The sequence below is a fragment of the Trachypithecus francoisi genome, unplaced genomic scaffold (assembly GCF_009764315.1).
Source record: "Trachypithecus francoisi isolate TF-2019V2 unplaced genomic scaffold, Tfra_2.0 Lachesis_group20, whole genome shotgun sequence".
In the NCBI taxonomy this organism is placed as follows: domain Eukaryota; kingdom Metazoa; phylum Chordata; class Mammalia; order Primates; family Cercopithecidae; genus Trachypithecus; species Trachypithecus francoisi.
This window is the reverse complement of record NW_022681466.1, coordinates 65,125,513-65,150,562: the sequence shown is the minus strand read 5'-3', so window position 1 is coordinate 65,150,562 and position 25,050 is coordinate 65,125,513. Positions and strand designations below refer to the sequence as shown.

The following is a 25,050-nucleotide window of genomic DNA, read 5'->3' as shown; positions in this document are numbered from 1 at the left end:
CAGCCTCGGCCTCCCAAAGTGCTGGGATTACAGGCGTGAGACACTGCACCTGGTCTTTTTTTTTTTTTCTTTTCTTTTTGAGATGGAGTCTCACTCTGTCACCCAGGCTGGAGTGCGGTGGCATGATCTTGGCTCCCCACAACCTCTGCCTCCCAGTGTCAGGTGATTCTCCTGTCTCAGCCTCAGGATTAGCTGGTATTACAGGCGCCCGCCACCACACCCAGCTAATTTTTTTTGTAGTTTTAATAGAGACAGGGTTTCTCCATGTTGGCCAGGCTGTTCTCAAACTCCTGACCTCAGGTGATCCACCCGCCTCAGCCTCCCAAAGGGCTGGGATTACAGGACTGAGCCACCATGCCCAGCCAACAAATAGCCACATTTTAACTTCCCATATGTATTCAGTTAATTCACTTAAATTTTGATCTAGATGCACAGTAGTATAATTTACAAATAAAGATAACTTTTTTTCCCCTTCCAAATGTAACTATTCTTCTTGTCTTGTTACACTGTCTGAAATCTCTAAAGTAGTGATTCTCAACTACCATAATTTCGCTGGGGCAATTCTGTCACAACATTTTTTATTGTTATGACTGAAGGGGAGGAGTACCACTGTCATATGATAGACAGAGGCCAGGAATCCTGCTTAATATCCCACAAGGCACAGAACAACCCCCCACAATGAATAGTTATTGGGTCCAAAAATGCCAGGAGTAACATTGAGAAACCCTGCTCTAAAGCAATGAAGGATAACAGCAGTGGGAAGAGGCATCCTTGCCTTCTTCGTAAGTTAACGGAGGCTGGGCACGGTGGCTCAAGCCTGTAATCCCAGCACTTTGGGAGGCCAAGGCTGGTGGGCCATGAGGTCAGGAGATCAAAACCACCCTGGCTAACATGGTGAAACCCCGTCTCTACTAAAAATACAAAAATTTAGCCAGGCGTGGTGCCGGGCACCTGTAGTCCCGGCTACTTGGGAGGCTGTGGCAGGAGAATGGCATGAACCCAGGAGGCGGAGCTTGCAGTGAGCCAAGATTGCGCCACTGCACTCCAGCCTGGGCAACAGAGCAAGACTCTGTCTTAAAAAAAAAAAAAAAAAAAATACATATATATATACACACACAAAATTAGCTGGGGTGGTGGCACATGCCTGTAATCCCAGCTACTCGGGAGGCTGAGGCAGGAGAATCGCTTGAACCTGGGAGACGGAGGTTGCAGTGAGCCAAGATTGCACCACTGCACTCCAGCCTGGGCAACAAAAGCGAAACTCCGTCTCAAAAAAAAAACAAAAAAAAATTAGCCAGGCGTGATGGCGGGTGCCTGTAATCCCAGCTACTCGGGAGGCTGGGGCAGCGGAAACACTTGAACCTGGGAGGCAGAGGTTGCAGAGAGCCGAGACTGTACCACTGCACTCCAGCCTGGGCAACAAGAGCAAAACTCCATTTCAAGAACAAAATAAAAATTAAATGTAAAAATAAGTTAATGGACACACTACTAAAATTGTATCATTATAAAATGTTCATTACCGGTTCCTGATAACTAGTCTTCACCATCTTAAGGAAAATTCCTCTGTTCCTAGTTTACTAAAAGCTTTCATCCAAAAGAGATGGTGAATTTCAGCAAATGCCTTTCTCACATCTATTTGAGATGATCGTATCGTTTTCTCCTCTCGCTCTGTCACCAGTCTGGTGGGCAGTGGCATAATCATTGGCTCACTGTAGCTTCCAACTTCTCGGTTCAAGCGATCCTCCAGCCTCAGCCTCCCAAGTAGCAAGGAGTATAGGCACGTGCTAATTATTTTTATTTTTTGTAGAGCAAGGATCTCGCTATGTTGCCTAGGCTGATCTCAAATTCCTAGGTCTCAAATCCCTAGGTGGTCTCAAATCCTCCCACCTTGGCCTCCCAGGTGCTGGGATTACAAGCATGAACCACCACACTTGGCCTCCCTTAACGTTTTAATATACGAATCATATTAAGAGATTTCCTAATATTGAGCCATCTTTAGTTTTCTGAAACTAACCCTATGTTATTCCCTTAACATGCTGCCATGTTTGGTTTGCTACTATATTATTATTAACTCTTGTATCTCTATTCAGAAGCAAAACACATCTATACTCTCCTTGTTTTACGTTATCCTTGTGACCATTTGAACATAACTCGTAAAATGAAATGTGAAATCTTTTTATCTTTTCCTATACTCTGGAAGAGCAGAAGAATTATCTATTCCTTGAGAATTTCATAAAATTAGCCATAAAACCAACCAGGTTTTGTGCCTTCCATGGGAGAGATCATTGACGATCTTTTCTAGCTCTTTTATGGTAATTGATTTTCCATCTCTTCTCTGACAACAGTCAGAGGCTGTGGCTATTTCATGGGGAATATCTGAAGAGGAACAGCTACAGGGATGTCATGGGACTGCATGTCATGGGTTAAACGGGATGGGTCATGGGGAGCTTTGGCGTTTGAAGGGCTCTCACAGGTTGTGATGTCTGGGGGAGCATAGCTGTCACTCAGGTAGGCATTGCTGGGCTTGGCCACCTTTAGGTAGACAACATCATATGTGTTCTTCAGGGCTGCCACAGCATCTTCATGCATGACGTCCTCTAGCCCCACACTGTTGACCTGGAGTCAAGGAAAGCAAAGCTCAGACAAAGCCACAAATGGCCCAAGACAGATGCACTGGGATGAAGTGATGAACTTGCGCCTGCCAGGGCTAGTAGGTGAGACCCAGATTTGGGCTAGAAAATGGGCTAGATGGGGTCCTCACCGCCAGGATCTTGTCTCCAATCTGCAACCTCCCATCCTTGTGGGCAGCACCCCCTTCGATGATCTTTGTTACATAGATGCTATTATCTCCTGGGATGTGCTGGTTCCCTACGCCCCCTGCGATGCTGAAGCCAAGACCTGGATGGAGGGGAGGCCAGAGGTGGGTGCCCAGGTGCCCAGGAAGCAGGCTTGGGGCACAGGACAGTTGGGATGGGGGTGGGAACAAAATGAGTTACTACCTTTAGGCCCCTTGATGAGCTTGATCTCCATGACCTTCTCAGCTGGGGGCTTCCGGCGCATGACATAGAGGCGAACGATGGAGCCTGCCTCTTTGAGGGCCTCCACCGCTGCTGAGTGGGTCACCTCGCGCACGTCGACTTCATTTACAAACAGGATGCTGTCGTTGACCCTGGGAGCAGCAAGGTGGGCCTGAGTCAAGAGCTTCCTGCTGCCCTGGCCCTCCCTCTCCAGGGACCAAGCATCCTAACCCCTGTATCCTCTCCTCACCTGAGGCGGCCATCCTGGGCCGCAGCCCCACCAGGTATGATCTTGGTGATGAAAATGGACGGGTCGTCACCGATGTGTGGGTTGTCAGTGCCACCTGCGATGCTGAAGCCCAGACCTGAGTTACCCTGGGCGAAGGAGGGGAAGAGGGTCAGCTCCCCTCACTGCCCAAGTCTGGCAAGGCAAGTGGGGTGGGAAATGGCTTGGAGCAGCCAGAGCAGGAAGGGATAGGGTGAGGGGCTGGCCACGCAGACCACATGGGCAGAAAGAAAGGTACAGATGAGGGGGCAAGGAGACTGCCAATGGAGGAGCCTGCTCACCCTTTCCAATGTGATTTCCTCGTATTCCATCTCCCCCTCGGTCCCGTTCACCTGCAACTCCAGCACGGGACAGAAACACAAAAGCTGTGAGACAGACATTCCTGCCGCACAACCTGCCCGTCATCTGCTGCCCTCCCTTACTCCCTCCTTCCTTCTGCAATGGCCCCAGCCCCAAAATCTAAACAACTCACATATCCTGGGGCTTCTAGGGTATCTGTGTTGACAATCACAGGGGGAGAATTGGCCTGTTTGGGGAAACAAGAGACAAAAAGCCACCTGAGCCTTGACTCGAGAGGGAGCCCGTAACGGAGGGTCCCATCAGCGTGGCTACCCTTTCACCTCTTAGCCAAGCCCACTCTGCCACGCTGAGAGCTGCTCAAGGGCCCAGTCTCAAGCCACATCACACACACACGCACACGCGTGCACATGCGCACGCACACACACACGCACAGATGCACACGCACACGGATCTAACTCTGCCCAGCCCGGGGCCCCCTGCATGTGGAAGGAGGTGTAGGAGAAGCGGGAAGGGAGACAGCCAGACGGAGAGGGGAGCAGCAGATGGCAAAGAGTGGGGAGAGGGGGGTAGGCTTGGGGGAAGGGAGCTTCTCACCGGATGTAACACCACAGGGTGTTACATGCCTTATGTGCTACACATGGACAACCCAGGGATCATGTCCACCGGGTCCTGGTCCCCACTTCCTGCCCCATCTCCCCCAATTCCCCCATATCTACCCAGATATTTTCATAACCCTCCCCTAGACTTGTCCCTCACCTTCACACACATTTGTCCTAAACCCTGTACCCCGGGAATCCGGGGTTCCCCCAGCTGCAGACCCCTCCCTTGGTCTCACCAACCAGACGTCCAATCCACCCCTTCCTCTAGGGACCGTGTTGCCTAGCAACGGTATCTAGGACCAGCCAAGACCCGGGGAGACCCACCTCCAGGAGGCCCTGTCGTCAGGACAACAGGGGGGTGGGGCGTGGCCTGGGGCCGACCAAACTCCTGAGCGCAGAAGGTTTCCGCGAGCCCCGCCTCTCCTGCCCTGGGCCCCGCCCAGCGTTAGCCAGGCCGAGAGGAGGCCGGGCTGAAGAGGTTTGTGGGCGCAGCGCATTCTGAATAACCTGCCTTCCTCGCTCCCCTACGCCCCTCACCCTACGCAGTGCAAAGGACGTCAGGAAGGGGGAGTGGTGAAAGACATCCGGGTCCTATCCCGCCCATCTATTCCCTCCCCCAACTGCATTCGGGAAGGGGTTAAAGTGGGGCGTGCCCAGGTCCCTGACGTCAATCGCCTGGTCTCTAGACTCCCAGGCGGGGCCAGCTTTAGGCCGGTCCTAGGGGCTTCCCAATTGCCAGGGCAACCGAAGCCACGTCTCTATGGCAATGGGGGGAGGCCGCCAAGAGCCTCCTTCCGGGGTCCCCAACCTACTTCCTCCTTAAAGAAACATGTATTTGCAGTAGTCCAAGCGCAAGGAATCCCCAGTCTCCTTCCCGCTCTCCCCGTCCAAAGGGGTCCCTCCCCTCTCCTACTGCTATTTCCCAAGCCTACAAACTACCAACCATTTTCAAGCTGTATCATAGATTTCACACCCATAAATCGATTAACACTACCCTCCAACCCTTCACATCTCAGCAAATGCTGTTGTCCAACCAACAGGCACTGACTGCCAAAATCTCATCCACGTGTTCATCCTCCATCCCATAGCCTATCCTCAATCCCCATCCCATCCCTATCCTGGAACCTCCTTCCCAGCACACCCACCTTCATCCACTACGACATTCATTTGCTTCCCATCCCTATCTCTGCCCGCATCCCACACGCTCCATCTCCATCCCTGTCTCGCTCTTCAACATCCATCTTCCAACCCTAGCCTCCAGCCTCCATTCTCCATCCGCTTCCCTGGCCCTATTGCACCCTCCAGCCCCATCCCTTACCAATGTCGTGGCCTCATCCTCCATCCCAATTTCTTTTTTTCTTTTTTTCCCGAGACAAGGTCTCGCTGCGTCACCCAGGCTGGAGCGCAGTGGTGTGATCATAGCTCACTGCTGCCTTGAACTCCTGGGCTCAAGCAGTCCTCCCACCTCAGCCTCCTGTGTAGCTACAGGCACATGCCACCCCACCCAGCTACTCCATCTCAATTTCTGCTTCCCCAGAGAGCGTATCACCATTCTCCCTTACCCTGCCTTCATACCCTCAAGATTATTCTCAAGTAACAATCTTACACTTCTCAACCACCTCCCCCTCTCTTCTGAAAATTGGGGCTTCCCTTGTTCCCTGGGTGAGGCCTTGTCCTGAGACCTCCACCCCATGCTTGTGGCCTCCAACACTCTCTCCCTCCACCCTCTTCTGCTCCTAAGCTTTGATCCACAGTAGCTCTGTACTAACTACCACCCCTCAGGCTCCCTACCTCCTCTACCCCCTGCTCAGGGATTTAATGGCCCTGCCTTACAAAAAGCATCTCTAGTCTTCTTTCCCTCACTCCTAGCATCCACAGAATTCACACAAACACTCTGTACCATCCCTGTCTCCAGGGCCTTCCTTTCCTTGCTCTGTCAGCTCCATTCATCGCCCTGATTTCACAGTCTTACCCCTATCCGGACCCTGACCCAGGACCTCTTACCTTCCTGTTCCCTAACTCCTGTCTTGCCAGTTCTCACTCCAGAACCTGCTTGCCCGCTCCCTAGGCTCAGAGATCTCCTCCCCATCCAACTTGTTGGTGAAATGTCAGCAACTTCCCCCTTCCCAGAGCATCCCACAACATCCTAGAATCCCCACCCTGACCCCACGGTGTCCCCTCAATCTCACAGCTTGCCTGGTGCTCTCCAGTCCTCCCCATCCTGTGTCCCCAGAAAAGGAGACGGAGGGAGGGGAAGATGGAAAGTGGACTGGAGGATGGAAGTTCCCAGAAACCAGGCCTCCCGGGGCTGGAGAGAGGAGGACGCTGTGAGCAGAGAGGAGAAAGGGAAACAGGTGGTGGGGGATGATGGAGGGGGCAGAGGGGAACAGAAAGAAGATATGCAGAAGTGAGAACCCAAGAGGATGAGAGAGGGGAGGAGGAAAAGAGAGAAGGTGAAGATGAATAGGCAAGAGGGAACATGGGAAAGGGGAGCTGGCTGATGGAGGGAGAGGACTGATGAGGGAAAGGACTGATCAGGCCGCAGCGGCCTGAGCTGGGGATCAGGGAGAGGGAGAGGAGAATGCGTGGGAGGAAGAGAGAGACAGCATCAAGAGCCAGCCAGTCAGCCAGCAGGGAGGAAAGGCTGCAGAGCCCGGAGAGAGCTCAGGAGTGGAGCAAAGGCTGGGGCAGGGGACGAGGCAGCAAGGCCCCACCATGTGAAGTCTCAGGCCAGACAGATGGAAAGGGCTGGAGACTCAGGGACAGGGCGAACCAGGCCCAGAGGCGGGGGTAGGGGGAGGAGGCGGGGAAGGGACAAGAGCAAATGAGGGCAGCAGGCGCTTGGAACAGAGCTCTGGACACAGAAAATGGAAACAGAGGTTGCGGGTGAGAAGGAATGAGGAGGTCCCAGGCATGGGGGGCTTCCTGGGGGATGCACACACCTCAACAGACACGCATACAGCGCACGCACACACATGCATGCAGCACACGCACACAGGCACAGGCACGCACGCGTGCACACACGCGCAGGCACACACACACATACAGCACACGCACACAGGCACAGGCACGCGTGCACACACACATTCTTGCTTTAGGCTCGACATCCACTCCCATTGGCCTTGCCTGTTTCTCCTCTGTGGGACAAGGTGTTTCCAGCCTCCCAAACGCCCCCTCCCCCAGGCCCCAGGAGCCCACGTCCCAAACCCCCACCCCCAGTTCCAGCATCCCCCCCACCCCCCCACGGCTCTCTCTCACCCTACCGGCCCTTGGGGATTGCTGCAGCTCCGAGGCTCCGAGGGCCGCACTGGGGAGGGGGCCACCAGGGTCTCCTACCTTGAAGGGGGAGAGGTGGGCGTGGCCCACGACCCCGTGGCCAGCCTCGAGGTGGGACAAGTTCCTCTCCGCCACGTGCACCAGCTCGGGGGCGTTTACCTGGTTGGGGAGGTGGGCCGGGCTGTGCTCCAGAGGGGGCGTGTCTTCATCTTGGTAGCGGTATTTCTGGGGATGGGAACGGAGGTGTCACTGGGGCCGGCCCGGTGCCTCAGGCTCCAGGCTGGCCGCCCTGACCGCCTCCACTTCCCCCAGCCAGTACAGTGCGGAAGGCCTTGGGGCCTGACCAGCTCCTCCCCCTCCCTCTCCTCTAGCCCATTGGCTCCCCTCTCTCCACTCTCCCGACAGCCCCCTCTCCCGCCAGGGCCTCAGCACCTCTCATCAATTCCAGGTCCCAATCAATCCCAGGTCCTAATCCCATCCCCCAACTCCTACTCCTCACATCCTGGGACACCGGCCTTCTGGCGGGCATAGCCCCTCTGGCATCTGTGCCTTCACCCCTTTCCCTGCCACCTTCATCTTCGGGTCCCTCCAGCTTCTCAGAGCTCTAGCTCCTGACACTCATACCTCCATTCTCTGCATCCAGTTCCCAACTTTCTTGCTTCTCTCACCATCTCAGACTCACTCTTGTTCTAGCCTCCCCTCCCCTACCCCTCTGGCTGCTCCTACTCTGCATGGCATCCTCCCCGTACCGCACCTCCATGGCCTCAGTCTCCCCATTGCAGCCTCCACCCCACAGGTGATTGGCTCTCCTTTACCTTGCACTCCTTAGGCAAAGACTGAAGTCAGCCCCTTCCACCAGAAGGTACTTGGCATCAGCCCCCGAGATAGGACAAGGCTAAGCCTGTCCAGTTTACTGCCCTTGCTGGTTTCCAAGCAGTCAACAGAGGGGCCCTGGGAGTCTGGCCCTACCCCTACAACAGCCCACAGTCCAGCCAGCTAATCCGGATATGCTAGAAGGGCGTGGGCTGGGGGAGGAAGGGTAAGAAGAGAGACAGCAGGGCTCAGGACAGGGGCAAGAATGGGTGCCAGCCTCCCTGGTTGGGGAGGAGGGTAGCATGTTGAGCCTCAGAGTGAATTCCTGGTCTCCCTCTGGTCTTTTGGGGTGAAAGGTCCAATATGGCCCCTGACTCCCTGCCCAGTTAATCAGCTGCCATCCCAAGGGCCTCCTGTGCTAGCTTAATAGGGACAACAGTAAAATGAGATTAACTGGGGGCCAGAGAAGGAGGAAAAGGGCAGATGGAGACAGCAGAAGAAGACAGCAATTCTGCCTGGGCCATTCCACGTCCGCCTCTGCCCTCTCCTGCTCCTCTCCTCTGGAACAGGCCTCTACAGAGACAGACCCTCCAAGCTTCAGGTTCAGGAAGGGGAAGGTATCATATGCAGGGTTCCCTCAAGGACTGAAGAAGACAGAATGCACTGCTAAGCACACATGGGTAAAAAGAGAAGGCATGGTAATCCCAGCACTTTGGGAGGCTGAGGCGGGCAGACTGTTTGAGCCCAGGAGCTGGAGACCAGCCTGGGCAACACGGTGAAACCCCGTCTACAAAAAAATACAAAAATGAGCCAGGCATGGTGATGCACACCTGTAGTACCAACTACTAAGGAACCTGAGGTGGGAGGATTGCTTGAGCCCAAGAGGTGGAGGCTGCAGTGAGCCACGATCACACCACTGCACTCCAGCCTGGGCGACAGAGAAAGACCCTGTCTCAAAAAGACAGAGAGGCCAGGAGCAGATGCCTGTAATCCCAACACTTTGGGATGCCGAGGTGGGTAGATCACCTGAGGTCAGAGACCAGCCTGGCCAACATGGTGAAACCCCATCTCTACTAAAAATACAAAAATTAGCTGGGCATGGTGGCGCATGGCTGTAATCCCAGCTACATGGGAGGCTGAGGCAGGAGAATCGCTTGAACCTGGGAAGCGGAGGTTGCAGTGAGCCGAGATCATGCCACTGCACTCCAGCCTGGCGAAAGAGCGAGACTCCATCTCCAAAACAAAAAAGAGAGAGAGAGAGAGCAGAATTTCCCTCCCAAAAGTTTCTGAGAGGCTGAGAGTGCCCTAATACTTAGAAGGCAGCAGCTGCGAGATCAAACGGGAGGAAGCTTATCAAGGTCAATGGCCAATCCTAGAGTATGATTCTGAAAATGTTAAGGATGATGAACCAAGGCTGAGAATATAACACAACTCTGGCTGTAGAGTAAGGGTACAATAAAAGAATGGGAGAAGGGAAGTGGTCCTGTCAGCACGAAAACTCTCAAACCCAGAAGACAGAGACAACGCGAATCAAGAAGCATCCTGATATATTTAAAGAGTCTTAAAGAAGGAAAACAGGGGCTTAGCAAGATTGAGTCTATTCTCTGGGCCACAGACTTGGAGAAGGAATCCTGAACTCCAGATTTCAATCCGACGGGCACAAAAAGTAGAGAAGGAAAATAGAACACACAAAATAGCCCTGCTCCAAGGCTGAGCTGTCTTGAATAAAGGAGTTCTATGAATCGACAGAGACTGTTCATTCCACATCCTGAGAAGGTGGTCCTCTACCTGGGCAGTGCACAAGCTGAGGGGCAAGCCCCAGAATTGAAGAGACCTGGGGGAAGGGGTGGAAGCCACTCTCTGCTACCCACTCTTTCTTCACAAGGCCTCCAGTTCCCTGTAAGGAAAATTAGGACCAAAGCTCCAAGTTTTGGAGTCTGGGGGAGGGTTTGAGTCCAGTGCCCCTCCATCTTCACTCCACCTCAGAGAGAAAATTCCTGAATCTGAGGAGGAAATGTCAGCGTGCACCCAAAGAAAATGGAGACATGAGGAGGGCCATTTCATCTTTTATTCTAGAGAGGAAATGAAGGTAAACTTATAGCTCAGCGAGCCCCCAGTATCTCTCCCTGCCCCACCCCCACGGAGGGAGGGTGGTGTCTGGCACCGAGGAAAAGGCCCCTCAGGATTGAGAGGCAACATGGGGAAAATGGGGAACAAGAAATGGGTACCAGGGTTTCCAGAATGTGGCTGGAAGAGGTTAGGGACTAGGTTCAGTCTCTGGAAATTTTCGACGTACATGTGGGGGGCGGGGAAACGTCTGGAGGGGTCGGGGTGGGGGAGAGTAATTCTGAAACTGCATACTGGGGGCTGGGGAGGTGGCGGATCAGCACCTCTCAGTCCTGGATTACAGGGCAATTAAAGTAGGACGGGAAAGGAGGACCCCCCCTTTATCCTACTGGGACTCAGGGCCCTAACCCACCACAACTCAGATGCTACTGGGACATGTCTGCACCCCCAATATATTAGGGCTTAAGACAAGTAAAAGGCCCGGGGAATGGGGGTCACGGACGGAGTCGCTGTTGTTCCTTCCCCTTTGGCCCCCTCCTCACCGGAGTCCCAGTTGCACAGAATGACCTGGAACCGAGGCTTGCACCCCCAAAACATAGGGGTGTGAGTCAAAGTGAATGATAAGAGGGGCGACCCACAGCGCCTGTCCGCAAGAAGTTGCAACCCAGAGACCCCGCACCAAGCAGAAGGAAGAGCGACAGCGCTTGAAGCTTGCACCCTGATATTTGCGGGGGTCCGGGAAGAGGGGAGCGGGGCCGGAGCCCATATCGCGGCACGTACCACGCAGAGACACATGGAGGCGAATCTGTTCCGAGCCGACATGGAGAAGGGGAGGGGGACTGAGGGAAGGGGGTGGGTGGGATATCAAGGGTCCCGGGGTTGGGGGAGGGGGAGGGGCAGAGGGGCGGGGGCTGCGGCGGCCGCGGCGACAGGAGGCTGCGGCCGGAGGGGGGGGGAACGGCGCCTGCGCAGTAAGGGAGAGCGTCACGTTGGGAGAGAGAGGGGTGAGGGGAGACCCTCTTAGCCACCAACTCCCCTGGTTCATGCTGTTTCTCTGTGGACTTCACTTTCCACTGTACTTCTGTTCCGACCCCTCTACGAATAGAGACAGACTTAAATTTGCCAGTTTATCTCTCTAGTTCTCGGGGACTCCTTATTCCATCCCATCTAATGCCCCAACCCCAACATCGCGAGACCCCTAACCATTCCAAAACCTCACTGGACATCTCGTCATTACTGGACTCGCAGAGTCCAGGGAAGCAAACAGCACTTCTCTCACAAGAAATTCCAAGGGATCTACACTGCTTCTCCCACCAAACCCCCCAATCTCCTCAGATTCCAAGGCATCTCCTATTCTAACCAGCATAGTTCTTCCCTGCAGTCCAGCCCCACCTGATAGGCAGCCCATGATTCTTCAAAACTTTAAAGAACCACAGATCCTTGTTGTGCCCCCAAATTAGTACATGCTAAATCATCCCTTTCCATATCACATCTATCCCCCAATCCACTAACAGGGACCTTGCAGTTAGTGCAAATATTACTCTTGCTCTAATATAAATATCCAAATAACAAGTCCTCCAATTTGTTTGGGATCCCCTGTCCAAACCCCCGAATCTAGTAAGATACTCATGACTTCCTAATATGCCAGTCTCCAATTCCACACCAGAACCCAATTTCAGGAAATATTTAATCTACTTTAAAGCAGACCCTCCAAATTCAATTGCAATCTCGTCATTTTTTTTCCAAAACCCTTATAAAAAGAAATTTAGGCGGGAGGATCACTGGAGGCCAGGTGCTCAACACCAGCTTGGGCAACACAGTGAGATCCCATCTCTTAAAAAAAAAAAAAAAATTTGGCCGGACGCGGTGGCTCATGCCTGCAATCCCAGCACTTTGGGAGGCCAAGGCAGGTTGATCACGAGATCAGGAGTTCAAGACCAGCCTGGCCAAGATGGTGAAACCCCATCTCTACTAAAACTACAAAAATTAGCCGGGCACGGTGGCAGGTGCACGTAATCCCAGCTACTCGGCAGGCTGAGGCAGGAGAATCGCTTGAACCTGGGCGGCAGAGATTGCAGTGAGCCGAGATCGCACCACTGCACTCTAGCCTGGGCGACAGAGTGAGACTCGGTCTCAAAATTAATTAATTAATTAATTAAAAGTATTTCCTTTTCTTTCTTTCTTTCTTTTTTTTTTTTTTTTTTTCTTCTTTTCTTGAGACACATTCTTGCTCTGTCGCTCAGCCTGGAGTGCAATAGTGTGATCTCGCTTACAGCAACATCTGGCTCCCGGGTTCGAGTGATTCTCCTACCTCAACCTCCCGGGTAGCTGGGATTACAGGCGCACGCCACCACGTCCGGCTAATGTTTTGTATTTTTAGTAGAGACGGGGTTTCGCCATGTTGGCCAGGCTGGTCTCGAACTCCTGACCTCACATGATCCGCCCGCCTCGGGCTCCCAAAGTGCTGGGATTACAGGTGTGAGCCACCGCACCCGGCCCCTCCTCTCCTTTTCTTTACCCCTGAGGTTCATAGATTACACCCTTTTCTGGCTACCCAGAACATCTCCACGATTCTGAATTCCATCTTTGTCGGAAGATTGCTCCCAAATATATCTTCTCCACACTCAGGCCTCAAAAAACACACACCAAAGATATGGCCGGCAATTTGCAATTACCCACAAGTCGTCCAGAACACTCCCAACCTCCTCCTTCAGTTCTCTTCAGAGATTTCCATTTTCTCTCAAACAACTTAACCTGAAAGCCTCTCTTCCAATTGAACGCCCAGTTCTCCCATTGAAGGCCCACCTTTCCAGCTCTTAAAACCCAGTGAGGGGTCTCCTCAAATCGGCTGACTTCTATAAAATGCTCACACATGGTAGAAATGACGACTTCCCTAGAATCTCACCCAAGCGAGATTGACCCCGTTGATCGGCATCTGTTACATGCGCCCCCAAGATGATCCCCAATGTCCTAGTTTCATATCTGGTGGGAAGGCTTGGATCACCAGAGGATCCAAGGAGTCAGTGCAGAAGGGGCTGGACTCAAAATTCCTTATAGAATAGAAAACTTACAGGCCCTGCTTATCCACCAGTGGGCGCCATGGCCCATAAAGACCCTTCCCCATCCCCCATTTCCCTTTTCCCTCCATTTTCCGTTTCTCTGTTGCCTGGCAACGCAGCAATCAAGGACTTTGCTGTCGCCTAGCAACCGTCTCCTGGGAACACAGAGCTGAGGTAGGAGGGGTGCTCTGATGAAATCTGAACAGACCTCCATCTTAGGAAAATTGAGACGTCAGACTTCCCAACCCCCGGATTCTCCTTTCCAAAGACCCCCGCGCCCTGAAGTTACTTGGACAATAGCTCCTTAAACCCTGTCTCCTTTACGCACGGGGAACCACGCCACGCCCATCCCGGGTCAGCCCCGCCCTCATTTCGGTCAGGTAACCCAGCCCCAAGGTTCCTCCCCTTTCCAAGGGTTACTGCCTCCCTCGATAGAGTAAGCCAGACTCCGCCCACCTGCCCGGGAGGCCACGCCTCCGTCCACTTCCCGCCCATTCGGCCCCCCTGCTTCGCCCACACTGTCCCTCCGCCACGCCCCTGCCGGCCAATGAATGAGGCCGTCGGCCACACTGCCCCGCCCCCGGCATCTCGGCTTTGCCCAATAAGGACCACCCGGAGGGTTTAACCGCTTCGCTCCTGGGGCTCTGGCAAATAGCCTCAGTCTTTCCCCCACTGTATCCCCACCCCCACTTGTTCTGCTCCGCCCTCCGCCACCCTCGCCCGGCCCTCCAGTCCGCCACGCAGCTTCAGTCGTCGCCGGTTACCATGGCAACGGCGGCAGCAGCGCGGGGAAAGGGGGAGGGACGGGGGCGGAGTGGGAGAAAGAGATGCTCAGAGACGAGAGATGCTGGCAGAGATAAAGGCACCAGGAAAGGCAAAGTGATCGCTGTAGAGTGGAGTTTGCACACAACACAGGGCCTAGCACGTAGTAGGCTTTCAATAAATGTTCCTTAAATTACTGCGGCAGGAGTCTAAATATAGGCAATGAAAGATGGAAGACTCAGGCAGAGCTGGGGAGCTCAACGACCGCAAAGCCTGAGCACTCCCTACCCCATCCAGCATTTGGGGAAGCAGGAGCCATGTGCCCCCTGCAGGCTCCTCTTGGGCTATCCTCCGCTGGCTGCCCTGGATAGAGATGAACCACAACTCCCAACATCGCCATGGGCAGCAACCCTCTAACATTGAGGGATCTTGTGCCTCGGGGCCTTATGGGAGTTGGAGTCCTCGTCATCCCGAGGCTGACAAGTTTTCCAGCCAACGAATGTGGCAAGCCTGGGTCTCCACGCCTCTGTAAACCCCAAATGCATGATAAGCCTCCTTCCTTCAGGGATGCTCAACCCTGGGCACCATGGAAGAAGTAGGAGTCTGGAGTGGGTAAGGAATAAGGCCACCCACCCACCCAGAATAGCTGCCAGTGCAGGCAAGCCCCTCACCCTCGCTCCCATTTGTGTGTTCACGTGTTGGAAGCAGAGCCCACACATTCCAGCGGGCTTTCTATTTACACCTGGATACAGAGGACCACAGCCACGGAGCCTAAGGCCAAGTGGCAGGCCTAAGGGCAGGAGACAGCAGGAGCAGAGGAAACCAGGCCACAGAAACTGAGGCATAAAAATCCACGAAACTACAGGGATGTGGGGAAGAGGCAGCCTGGGAGAAAGCCCGAAGCCCACAGAATGAGGGACAAGCAAGTCACCCTGGTGGAGAGAGTGTGGGGGCTCCAAATCTAAAGGTCCTCAGCCCCCAATCTCTTCCAACCATCCTCACACGTGCACAATGCATGTGTACACACATGTGTGAGTTTGTGGCAGGGAACATGTGTGTCCTCAGCTCCCTCCCATGAAAAGCTGCAGTTCCCACTAAATATAACCCCCTCCCCAGCCTGTGACTCACCCGGACCCCGCCTCCCCCGGCCCCCACTTCCTGTCCCACCCCCCAGCCCCCAGCTGCCTGCCACCCGCCCAAGCCTCCCTCCACACACCAGGCATCCAGCTCTCCAGTCCCAGAGTCTCCAAGCAGAGCCTAGGTATCCGCATCCCACCAGGAGCTCGCCTGTGCTCCATCCAAGATCTCCTGCCTTTGCCAGGCTCCAACCAGAGGGACACTCTTGCACAGATCCCCACCGCTGCCAGCCCTGCCCTCCTCCTACACTTTTCACCCCGGTAACCTCAGTAACCTCGGTCATAAGTCCTCAGGGACCCTTAAATCCTGGTGTCCTCCCCCACCTTGATCCCAAGCGTCAGGGGTATCTGGAACAGTCCCCCCATCTGCTCTTCTCCCTCTTTCTTGATCAGGGCTAGATACAGTGTGGGAGGAGATGGGGACATTGGGCACCTGCCTTTGGGCCACCCCCAAATTGTGCACCACCCACCCGGTCCCCCTCCTCAAATCCCCTCTCTCCCTAAGCCTCTCATCCTCCTCCTCAGAGGCTGGCAAGCTCGGCTGCTGCAATCTTCTGCCTCCTATGGGAATACCCCCACATCCTTGCCTCGCCTGGTCCATTCCCTCAGGTAATCCCATGCCAGGGCCCCAGCCCTCTGACAACTTCTAACTACCTCCATTCTATATGACTGAACCCTAAATTAACAGTTCCCTCAAATTGAAAGAGCATCCCTAAATGCAGCCACCACGAGATGCTTGTTCCAGAGTCTGAAGGCCCACCCCTTCCCTGCCAGCTAACACCCCAGACCAGTCAGGCACTCACAACCAATAACCTTTACCCCATGCCAGGAGCCCCCCAAAACTGGACAAGGCCCTTGGAAGCCAGCTTTTCCCTGGGGAGGAAAGAGGAACCCCCCCAGCACAGCCCACCTTCCCACATACACCAGCAGGACTTCCTTGTGAGCCAGGCTTCTCCTTAAATAAGTCTCCCTCAAACAGCGCTGGTGAACCCCGAAACCCGCCAGGCCTCCCAAACCATGGAATATCCTAAATTTTCCATTTCCTTACAGGTACAAAGGGATCACTCCAGGGGGCACCTGTGGCCAAATCCAGCATTTTCTCAGATGTGAACCCCAAAACTAAATTAAGACCCCCAAATACATCTTACTTCTGATGCTGCCACTCCAGGGACGCCAGTCCCAGATAAGGCCTACTAACCCCTCCCCACAAACTCATGCCCTCCCCCCAGTTTATAGCCCCCCCATCATGCTTACCTTGGTTGTCACTATACACAGACAGTCCATGTTGGGGTGCCTGGCCGCGGCGGCGGGTAAGGGGCTCTGACTTCATCGGAGTTTCGTTCCTCCCCTCCGTGGGTTCTCACCCCTCCCCCCTCCGCACCCCACTTTTGCAGGGGGGGCCAGGATGGGGGAGGGGTGAGAGGGGAAGGAGGGGGTTGGAGAAGGGAAGGGGAGGGGAGCGTGGGAGGGGCGGGAAGGGGGCCCTAAAAGGGGCTCCCCAATGGAGGGGAGGGGGCTTGGGGAGCACACCCCGATTCTCAGGAGGGGCGGGGGCACCGGGGGCTGGCAGCCCCGGAGTTCGGGGGCTGGGGCATGAGCTGGGGTGGGGGAGGGGAACTGGATTTCGGGGAGCCCCGGGGTAGGGGGGGGTCTTGCCAAACGGCCAGGGGCTAGGGGCCGTGGCGGGGGAGTGGGGTGGGGGGGTTGGAAACGGCAGCGGCCGAGGGAGCCGTGGAGCCGAAGAGGGAAGGGGAGAGAGGAGGAGAGAGGAAGCAGGGGGAGGGAGGGAGGGAGCTAGGAGCCAGAATGGGGGGGTGCCTTGGCAGAGTTAACTCCTTCCGTGCTGGCAGGAACCCGGATAATGGGAAAGGAGATAGAGCAGAAGCACAGAGGCCCTGAGGTAAACATGGAGACCTGGCCAGCCACCAGCGATGACAGCAAAGACGATGAGGCTGGATTTCATTTCTTAGAGAAGGAAGCACCTATAGTTGGCCTGGGAGCACCCATGGTTATTTGAATACGGGAGGGAGGCCACGGCAGGCGGTAGGGGGTCGGGTATGAGGGAGGGGCTGCAGGAGGCAATCCCTGGGGGCCTAGTTCTCCCTCAGGTTTCTCAGCGGGAAACCTAAAAAGCCTTAGACTCTTTAGTGCCTGAAATTGAGGCAGCCAAAGAAAAGGAGGAAGAAAGGGAGAGGGGGTACAGGCCCACAGAGAGTGCATTCTCGGTGCCCCCAGTCCCTGGGCCACCGACTCAGTCTTTTGTCAGCAGGGCCCCCAAGTTTCCATGTAATATGAGCAATATTTGCCTCACCCCTCCAGCCCTGCCTGCCCCTCAGGAAGTAAGGCGCTTGCCCCCACCTCCTTACCTGACTCTCTGAGAGGGAAGCCTCGTAATAGTCCAGGATGTCTGTCACAGAACAGAACTGAGTTACCTCCCCATCCCAGGCCTCTCCAGACACATCACCCCTGTCATCACCGCTGCTGTCTGGCTGGCAAGGGAGGGGCCCTTTCAGCCGAGGCTGGTCCACACTCACGGAGGACACTGTAGGCATGACCCTGCATGGGGCTCCAGCTTGGACCAAATGATTTCCAGGCTCCCAAACAGCCCCCGAAGTTCGGTAACGGACGGCCCTTGGAGGCCCAGGTCCCTCAGAAAACGGGCTACTCACCCAACAAGGCCTGGAAGAGGTCGCTATGCAGCACTGTGAGGAGGGGGGGTGCCCACCGCAGCAGTGGGGGTGCCAGGAGCCAGAGGGCTGACCTGGGAGCTAGTGCGATGCAAGGAGAATTGGGACAGGGAAGAGGCCAACACAGGAAGACGAACACACTGTCACTTCATCTCCCCGGCCTGTGCCCTTCACCCCAAGCCCTATGGAAAGATTCGGGGAGAAGGATCCCTGAGCCCCAGCCCCCCACTTCAATCCCAGACCTCCCCTCCACAAGGACCCCTGTTTTTCACCTCTTGGTCTCTGGGACATCTCTCTCTTCTCTCACTTTAATCTCCCTAATCCTCCAGGATTGGAGTTGAGCTGCTTCTCCCCACTAAATTCCAGCTGTGAGTAAAGTAGGCCATCTCTGAACAGACCAGCTGTCCCATTCCCCCAGGTCCCAGGGCACCAGCGCCGCCACCATCTTGCTCCACACACCCTGGCCCCCTCTCCCCATAGGCAGGCAGAACCTAGTCACACTCTCCTGAGAAGCCAGCAAAGAGGGCCTCCTGACAGAGGGCTCCAGCAGCTCAAAAAGCAGCTGACCCCACCTCTCTCTCCTCCGGGGCCTCCTCTCACCCGTGAGAATTGCAGAAAGAGGGGTAGAAATGGTTTGGAACTTCCTGACCTAGGGCTAGAGAAGTTGGGGTTTCACGGGTAAGAGGCAGGAGAATTCCTGCAGTTCCTCTCAGGCCCGGGAGGAATCCATCTGCCTGGGCACATGGTCTCTGGAAGTAACAGAGAGCAGAGACAGAAGGGAACGTTCAGGAAGGTCTCAGAGGCTTTATTAAGGGAAGCGCAATGAACCTGGCGGGGCCTTCCTACTGGGAAACTGTAGCTGCTTCAAGAGTTAGTGAAATGGCTTACGTCTCAGAAGAATACACTTAGGGCACTCACACCCTAGCTTGGGTGCCCCCCCCCCCCCCCCCCGCCACCGTGCCTCCCTTTTGTGTTGGCCGAGACAGATTTCATAAGGAACCTTAGGGTCTGTCTTTCGGTGCCTCTACCTCTGCCGTCTACCTTACACTTCTCTTTCCCTACTTCTCTCTTCTAACCCCACCGGAGAAGCTCTCCCTTCAGTCCACCTCCATCCCTCTGGCTGCAGTGACTTAAGCCCCTTCCTCTTCTGTCCCATCCTATCCCATCACCCCGTCGGAGGACTAGACTTTAGTTCGGACGGGCGGGATTAAGGAGTTTGGGGGAGACGAGAGACGCTTGGAGATCCCCCTAGGTCAGCGGAACGCAGGGCCGGGCTCCAGGGAACTACAGCTCCCAGCATGCCCCGGGGCCCGCAACCGCCGCCGCCCGGTGCACTCTGGACGATGAGTCAGGGCTAGGAGCCCCAAGACTTGGGCGTACAGGACGCCAGAGCTGGGTCAGCGCTCTGTCCAACGACGCCCAGAGACACTCGGAGATGCAGGCGGCTCGGATAGCCCCGAGCTTGGGGCGGCAGCTGCTGAGGCTCGGGGGCGGAAGGTCTGTGTATGGACAAGAGGGACGGGGGGCAGCGGCCCTGGGCACCGGGCCAGGACTGAACCCCCACTCCCCACAGCTCGCGGCCCACAGCGCTCCTGGGGCAGCCCCGGCCCGGCCCTGCCCGGCGGCCCTATGCCGGAAGTGCCGCTCAGGTAAGTCGCGGCAGCCTTGGCAAGGGGGTGTGGGAGCAGCGGTCCGCTTAGGCGCCCGCCTCCCGCTGTCGGCAGGGGTCTCCCTCTTGGTGCTAGGCACCTGCCCACGGCGCTGTCGCCGAAAGTAGGGGAAAGGGCAATCCAGGGTGCCCTAGGGTGAAACTAGGGGAAAGGTCACCGCTTCGCGCCGCCTCGCCTGTGCTCCCCTTGGCACAGCGAAAGTCCCTTCCCTGGACTTGCTAACCATCTCTTTTCCCAGCTGGCTCTGGACAAGTCAGATGCCCACCTCTCTGACGCTCTGAACAAGGAAAAACCGGCCAAAGCGGTAGGTACCCCCGAGGCCAGGTGGACCTTAGCCGGAGACACTCACCCCAACCAGAGTCCTGAAACTCGCCTCTCTCTGCCCAGGAATCTAAGTCCTTTGCTGTGGCGATGTTCAAAGGCCAGCTCACCACAGATCAGGTGTTCCCATACCCGTCCGGTAAGGGAAGGGGTAATCGGCGCTGGGTGGGGCCAGGGTGGTTTCCCCTGCCAGCCTGGCCTGACCAGCCTGTCCCCCACCCCAGTGCTCAACCAAGAGCAGACAGAGTTTCTTAAAGAGCTGGTGGAGCCTGTGTCCCGTTTCTTCGAGGTAAGGACTGACTCGGGGCTTGGTCCCTGGTGGGGTAGATGGAGATGTTAAGCTCAAAAGGAGCCTGGATGTGGGATCCTGTGCCTTCCCCAGGAAGTGAACGATCCTGCCAAGAATGACACTCTGGAGATGGTGGAGGAGACCACTTTGCAGGGCCTCAAGGAGCTGGGGGCCTTCGGTCTGCAAGTGCCCAGTGAGCTGGGTGGTGTGGGCCTTTGCAACACCCAGGTGAGGGCACCCCATCGCCACATCCCAGTATCTCATACTCCAGCTTGGCAGACTCAGCTCCTTTGCCATCTCTAGGATCAAGGTCTCTTCTAAGCATCTGCCCTGGGTGCCTGTGGGATGGATGTTAACTCTCCAAACATAACACAATTTACATGCAGTCCCCTAGGGCTGAACCATGGGCCTCACCCTGGTTCCCAAGTCCTTACAGCTAAGTTGGGGATTGCCTAACAATAGACTAGTAGCAAGTCATCCTCCTACCTAGACCTCAGACAGACCAGCATTCTCTTCTGTGCCCTTTGCACGCCCCACTTCCTTTCCACACACTGGGGATGGCCCAGGTCAGGCACTGCCCTAGGTCAGGAACTGCCCTGCTGCCCACGCTCTCCTGTTAAGGTCAGGTCCCGCTGCAGCCAGTGACAGCCCCAGATCCCTGCTTCCCCTCCAGTACGCCCGTTTGGTGGAGATCGTGGGCATGCATGACCTTGCCGTGGGCATTACCCTGGGGGCCCATCAGAGCATCGGTTTCAAAGGCATCCTACTCTTTGGAACGAAGGCCCAGAAAGAAAAATACCTCCCCAAACTGGCATCTGGTGAGGCAACCCTAGGAGACCCAGGGATTGGGGAGTATACTGAGCCTGGCACAGATTAGGCCACTTGGTACTTAGATTATCAGATGGCTGGGCATTTCGGTCGGGGGAAGATTCTGGGGAGGCATCACGGTGTGCTGGTTGGGACATGCAAAAGAAAACTGGATACTCCCAGGTGTTAAAGGGGAATTGCCTGCTGGAGGGATGGAGAAGTGGGCTGAGGGGACTTTGAAGCTCCTCAGAACTTGGGGTAAAGGAGCTCTCTCCCCAACAGGGGAAACTTTGGCCGCTTTCTGTCTAACCGAGCCCTCAAGCGGGTCAGATGCAGCCTCCATCCGAACCTGCGCTGTGCCCAGCCCCTGTGGAAAATATTACACCCTCAATGGAAGCAAGCTTTGGATCAGGCAATCTGCCTCCCATTTCTCCCCTTCTCCTCCGCCCAATTCCAGGCCCCGCTGCTCCCCATCCTCCAGGCCCTGAATGTCCCTCATTCCTCCACAGTAATGGGGGCCTGGCAGACATCTTCACAGTCTTTGCCAAGACACCAGTTACAGATCCAGCCACGGGGGCCGTGAAGGAAAGATCACAGCTTTTGTGGTGGAGAGGGGCTTCGGGGGTGTTACCCAGTGAGTGAATTTGGTGTGGGAGAGCTTAGGACTGAGGGGCAGGACTGGGTTCCTGGGCAGATGGCTGTTGCAAGTCACCCGGGGATGTGTGCAAAAGCCAAAGCAGGTGGACTGAATGTGGCCTTTGGGACTAATATGTATGCAACTGAGCTAAAGTTTTGGCTCCAGCAACCAAGTCCAACACAAAATAGGACATAGCCAGGCCTCCTTAGCCTTCAGGGCCTGGGGTTAAGTGTTGGCTGTAGCCTCTAATAGTCTAGGAGTTGTAATTCCTCCCTAGTGCATAAAGAGCGAAGGAGCAGTTTTTCCCCACTGACAACCTGTTGAACACACCTCTGCTTTCCCACACTGCCCTGACACAGTGGGCCCCCTGAGAAGAAGATGGGCATCAAGGCTTCAAACACAGCAGAGGTGTTTTTTGATGGAGTACGGGTGCCATCAGAGAATGTGCTGGGTGAGGTTGGGAGTGGCTTCAAAGTCGCCATGCACGTCCTCAACAATGGAAGGTTTGGCATGGCTGCGGCCCTGGCAGGTACCATGAGAGGAATCATTACTAAGGCGGTGAGTACCCTGCCCGAGTCCCCAGGTAACCCGAACAGTAGTCTCACTGTCCCCCTTGCCGTGTCCCTGATCACTTGCAGGCACTCCCTACACCAGAAACTCCTCCCCTACCAGCAGCCGCAGACTTGTTAGCTTAGGTCTCCATCTAGCATAGACTGAACTCTGCTTGTATGCAAAGCCCATCCCTGTGGCGCAAGCCCAGCCCCTCTCTAGGGAGACTGTAGAACCACACTGAACCACAGTGGGATACATGGACCCTCTTCCAGGTAGATTATGCCACTAATCGTATCCAGTTTGGGGAGAAAATTCACAACTTTGGGCTGATCCAGGAGAAGCTGGCCCGGATGGTTACGCTGCAGTATGTAACTGAGGTGAGGGCCTCCCAAGCCCCTCTTCCCTGGAGCCCTGGGGCTTTCTTCTCAGTTGGGTCAGACTACAACCCCCAGCAGCACCTGGGGCAGTGGGTCTCCAGCTTTACACCAATGCCCTAGGGGATGCGGGGAGGCATAGTCAGCTCAGCTTCTGCCGAAGGGAGAGCGCAACGATGTTCTGCTCAGGTGCCTGCCAGCAGTACCAGAAGTTAATTCTACCCCATCCCTTACGTCCACCCCTTTTAAGAAAACAAATACCGGCCGGGCACTGTGGCTCACGCCTGTAATCCCAGCACTGTGGGAGGCCGAGGCGGGTGGATCACAAGGTCAGGAGATCGAGACCGTCCTGGCTAACATGGTGAAACTCGGTCTCTACTAAAAATACAAAAAATTAGCCGGGCATGGTGGCAGGCGCCTGTAGTCCCAGCTACTCAGGAGGCTGAGGCAGGAGAATGGCGTGAACCCGAGAGGTGGAGCTGGCAGTCAGCTGAGATTGTGCCACTGCACTCCAGCCTGGGCAACAGAGCGAGACTCCGGGGGGAAAAAAAAAAAAAAAAAACCTGGAAGCGCCTGATGAACTGACCCAGAACAACTATTTGCCTGACCTAGGCCTGACCTAACAAGCTAGGTCATCCCTAATCTTGGAGATCTGGGTGATGAACCCAAGTCTGACAAAGCCCTTTGCAATTTTCCTTCCCATGTCCCAACCATGCAACCTCAGTCCATGGCTTACATGGTGAGTGCTAACATGGACCAGGGATTCACGGACTTCCAGATAGAGGCCGCCATCAGCAAAATCTTTGGCTCGGTGAGGTCCCAGGCATGCCGGGAGGGAGTCCAGTTTGGGAGCTCAGCTCCCAAAACCAGTCTCATCTGTTCTTTGTCCCTAGGAGGCAGCCTGGAAGGTGACAGATGAATGCATCCAAATCATGGGGGGTATGGGCTTCATGAAGGTAAAGGACGGTCTTCTGAGCCTCGGTTGGGCCAGGGGTGGGTAGGCGCATCTCAGCAGGGGCATATAATTTGTGTGGCCCTGTGCTAGGAACCTGGAGTAGAGCGTGTGCTCCGAGATCTTCGCATCTTCCGGATCTTTGAGGGGACAAATGACATCCTTCGGCTGTTTGTGGCTCTGCAGGGCTGTATGGTAAGAGGGAGAATTGGGTGGGGGTAGAGGTGGGGAGGACAGTGAGTCCTGACTGCTGGACCCTCTTCCCCCATAGGACAAAGGAAAGGAGCTCTCTGGGCTTGGCAGTGCTCTAAAGAATCCCTTTGGGAATGCTGGCCTCCTGCTAGGAGAGGCAGGCAAACAGCTAAGGCGGTAGGCTTAGGGTCAGGGCCAGGGGAGGACAGGGCGGTGTATGACAACTAACCAGTCATTCTCCCTCTTCCTCTCAGGCGGGCAGGGCTGGGCAGCGGCCTGAGTCTCAGTGGAATTGTCCACCCGGAGTTGAGTCGGAGCGGTGAGCTGGTAAGTGGCCAGGGGTCCAGGAGAGCCTGCGTCAGGGACTGTAGCTGACGGCCCCTCTGAGCCCTGCACTCTCCCCATCTCTTCAGGCAGTACAGGCTCTGGAGCAGTTTGCCACTGTGGTGGAGGCCAAGTTGATAAAACACAAGAAGGGGATTGTCAGTGAGTGAGCTCTATACCCTTCCACCCCTCCCTTTCCTCTCCTTGAGACTAATGCCCCCACCCCCACCCCACCTACCCGGCAGATGAACAGTTTCTGCTGCAGCGGCTGGCAGACGGGGCCATCGACCTCTATGCCATGGTGGTGGTTCTCTCGAGGTGAGGAGGCAGGTGGGGAATGCCTGAGCCGCAAGGGGCCTGGGCCTGGATCCCAGCCGGCCCAGATTTATTTTCATCTCCTGCTTCCTGCCAGGGCCTCAAGATCCCTGAGTGAGGGTCACCCCACGGCCCAGCATGAGAAAATGCTCTGTGACACCTGGTGTATCGAGGTGAGACTCGGGGCTGCCAAGCTCAGGTGAGGGCTACAGGTGCAGGCCCAACCCTCCTTCCCTCTCCCCAGGCTGCAGCCCGGATCCGAGAAGGCATGGCCGCCCTGCAGTCTGACCCCCAGCAGCATGAGCTCTACCGCAACTTCAAAAGCATCTCCAAGGCCTTGGTGGAGCGGGGTGGTGTGGTCACCAGCAACCCACTTGGCTTCTGAATACTCCCAGCCAGGGTCTGGCCTGGTTATGTGCCTTCCCTCAAGCCAAAGCCCCTCTCCTTTGGGCCCTGGTTTGTCCCGAAGGGGGCCTAGTATTCCCAGGACTGTGCCTGCTCTCAAGAGCACTTACTGCCTCGCAAATAATAAAAATTTCTAACCAGTCATGCTTTGCTCCTGTGTGTCCGTTCTTTCCCTCTGCTGCCTGCCTCCCTCCCAAAGAAAGGAGCCAG

General features: G+C 55.5%; 2 protein-coding genes across 10 annotated transcripts in view; one reads left to right on the top strand and one right to left on the bottom strand.

The window, feature by feature from the left end:
• DLG4 (discs large MAGUK scaffold protein 4) overlaps positions 1 to 19,503 on the bottom strand; it is a 30,515-nt gene extending 11,012 nt beyond the window's left edge. The window contains exons 1-10 of one of the 9 annotated variants that reach the window (XM_033184801.1): positions 18,275 to 19,503; positions 17,985 to 18,083; positions 17,682 to 17,722; positions 7,638 to 7,703; positions 3,776 to 3,829; positions 3,585 to 3,635; positions 3,268 to 3,392; positions 3,000 to 3,169; positions 2,762 to 2,898; positions 2,472 to 2,616 (exon numbers count right to left, since the gene is read on the bottom strand). In XM_033184801.1, the coding sequence (XP_033040692.1) occupies positions 2,472 to 2,616; positions 2,762 to 2,898; positions 3,000 to 3,169; positions 3,268 to 3,392; positions 3,585 to 3,635; positions 3,776 to 3,829; positions 7,638 to 7,703; positions 17,682 to 17,722; positions 17,985 to 18,083; positions 18,275 to 18,293 (907 nt within the window). In that variant the 5' untranslated portion in view covers positions 18,294 to 19,503. Of the gene's footprint in view, positions 1 to 2,471; positions 2,617 to 2,761; positions 2,899 to 2,999; positions 3,170 to 3,267; positions 3,393 to 3,584; positions 3,645 to 3,775; positions 3,830 to 4,526; positions 7,400 to 7,538; positions 7,704 to 16,569; positions 17,076 to 17,681; positions 17,723 to 17,984; positions 18,084 to 18,274 lie in introns of those variants that run through there. The other 8 variants (XM_033184799.1, XM_033184800.1, XM_033184803.1 and 5 more) reach the window with 8 other exon arrangements.
• ACADVL (acyl-CoA dehydrogenase very long chain) lies at positions 19,322 to 24,984 on the top strand. The gene is given in 21 exon segments (XM_033184810.1): positions 19,322 to 19,499; positions 19,576 to 19,651; positions 19,911 to 19,976; positions 20,060 to 20,132; positions 20,218 to 20,282; positions 20,376 to 20,510; positions 20,956 to 21,100; positions 21,372 to 21,501; positions 21,599 to 21,672; positions 21,675 to 21,723; positions 22,086 to 22,284; positions 22,551 to 22,655; positions 23,377 to 23,463; positions 23,546 to 23,608; positions 23,698 to 23,799; positions 23,876 to 23,973; positions 24,051 to 24,123; positions 24,210 to 24,282; positions 24,366 to 24,438; positions 24,533 to 24,608; positions 24,680 to 24,984. Coding segments are annotated over 21 exon segments (1,965 nt in total). The 5' UTR covers positions 19,322 to 19,437; the 3' UTR covers positions 24,821 to 24,984.
• The last annotated feature ends 66 nt before the right edge of the window (positions 24,985 to 25,050 follow it).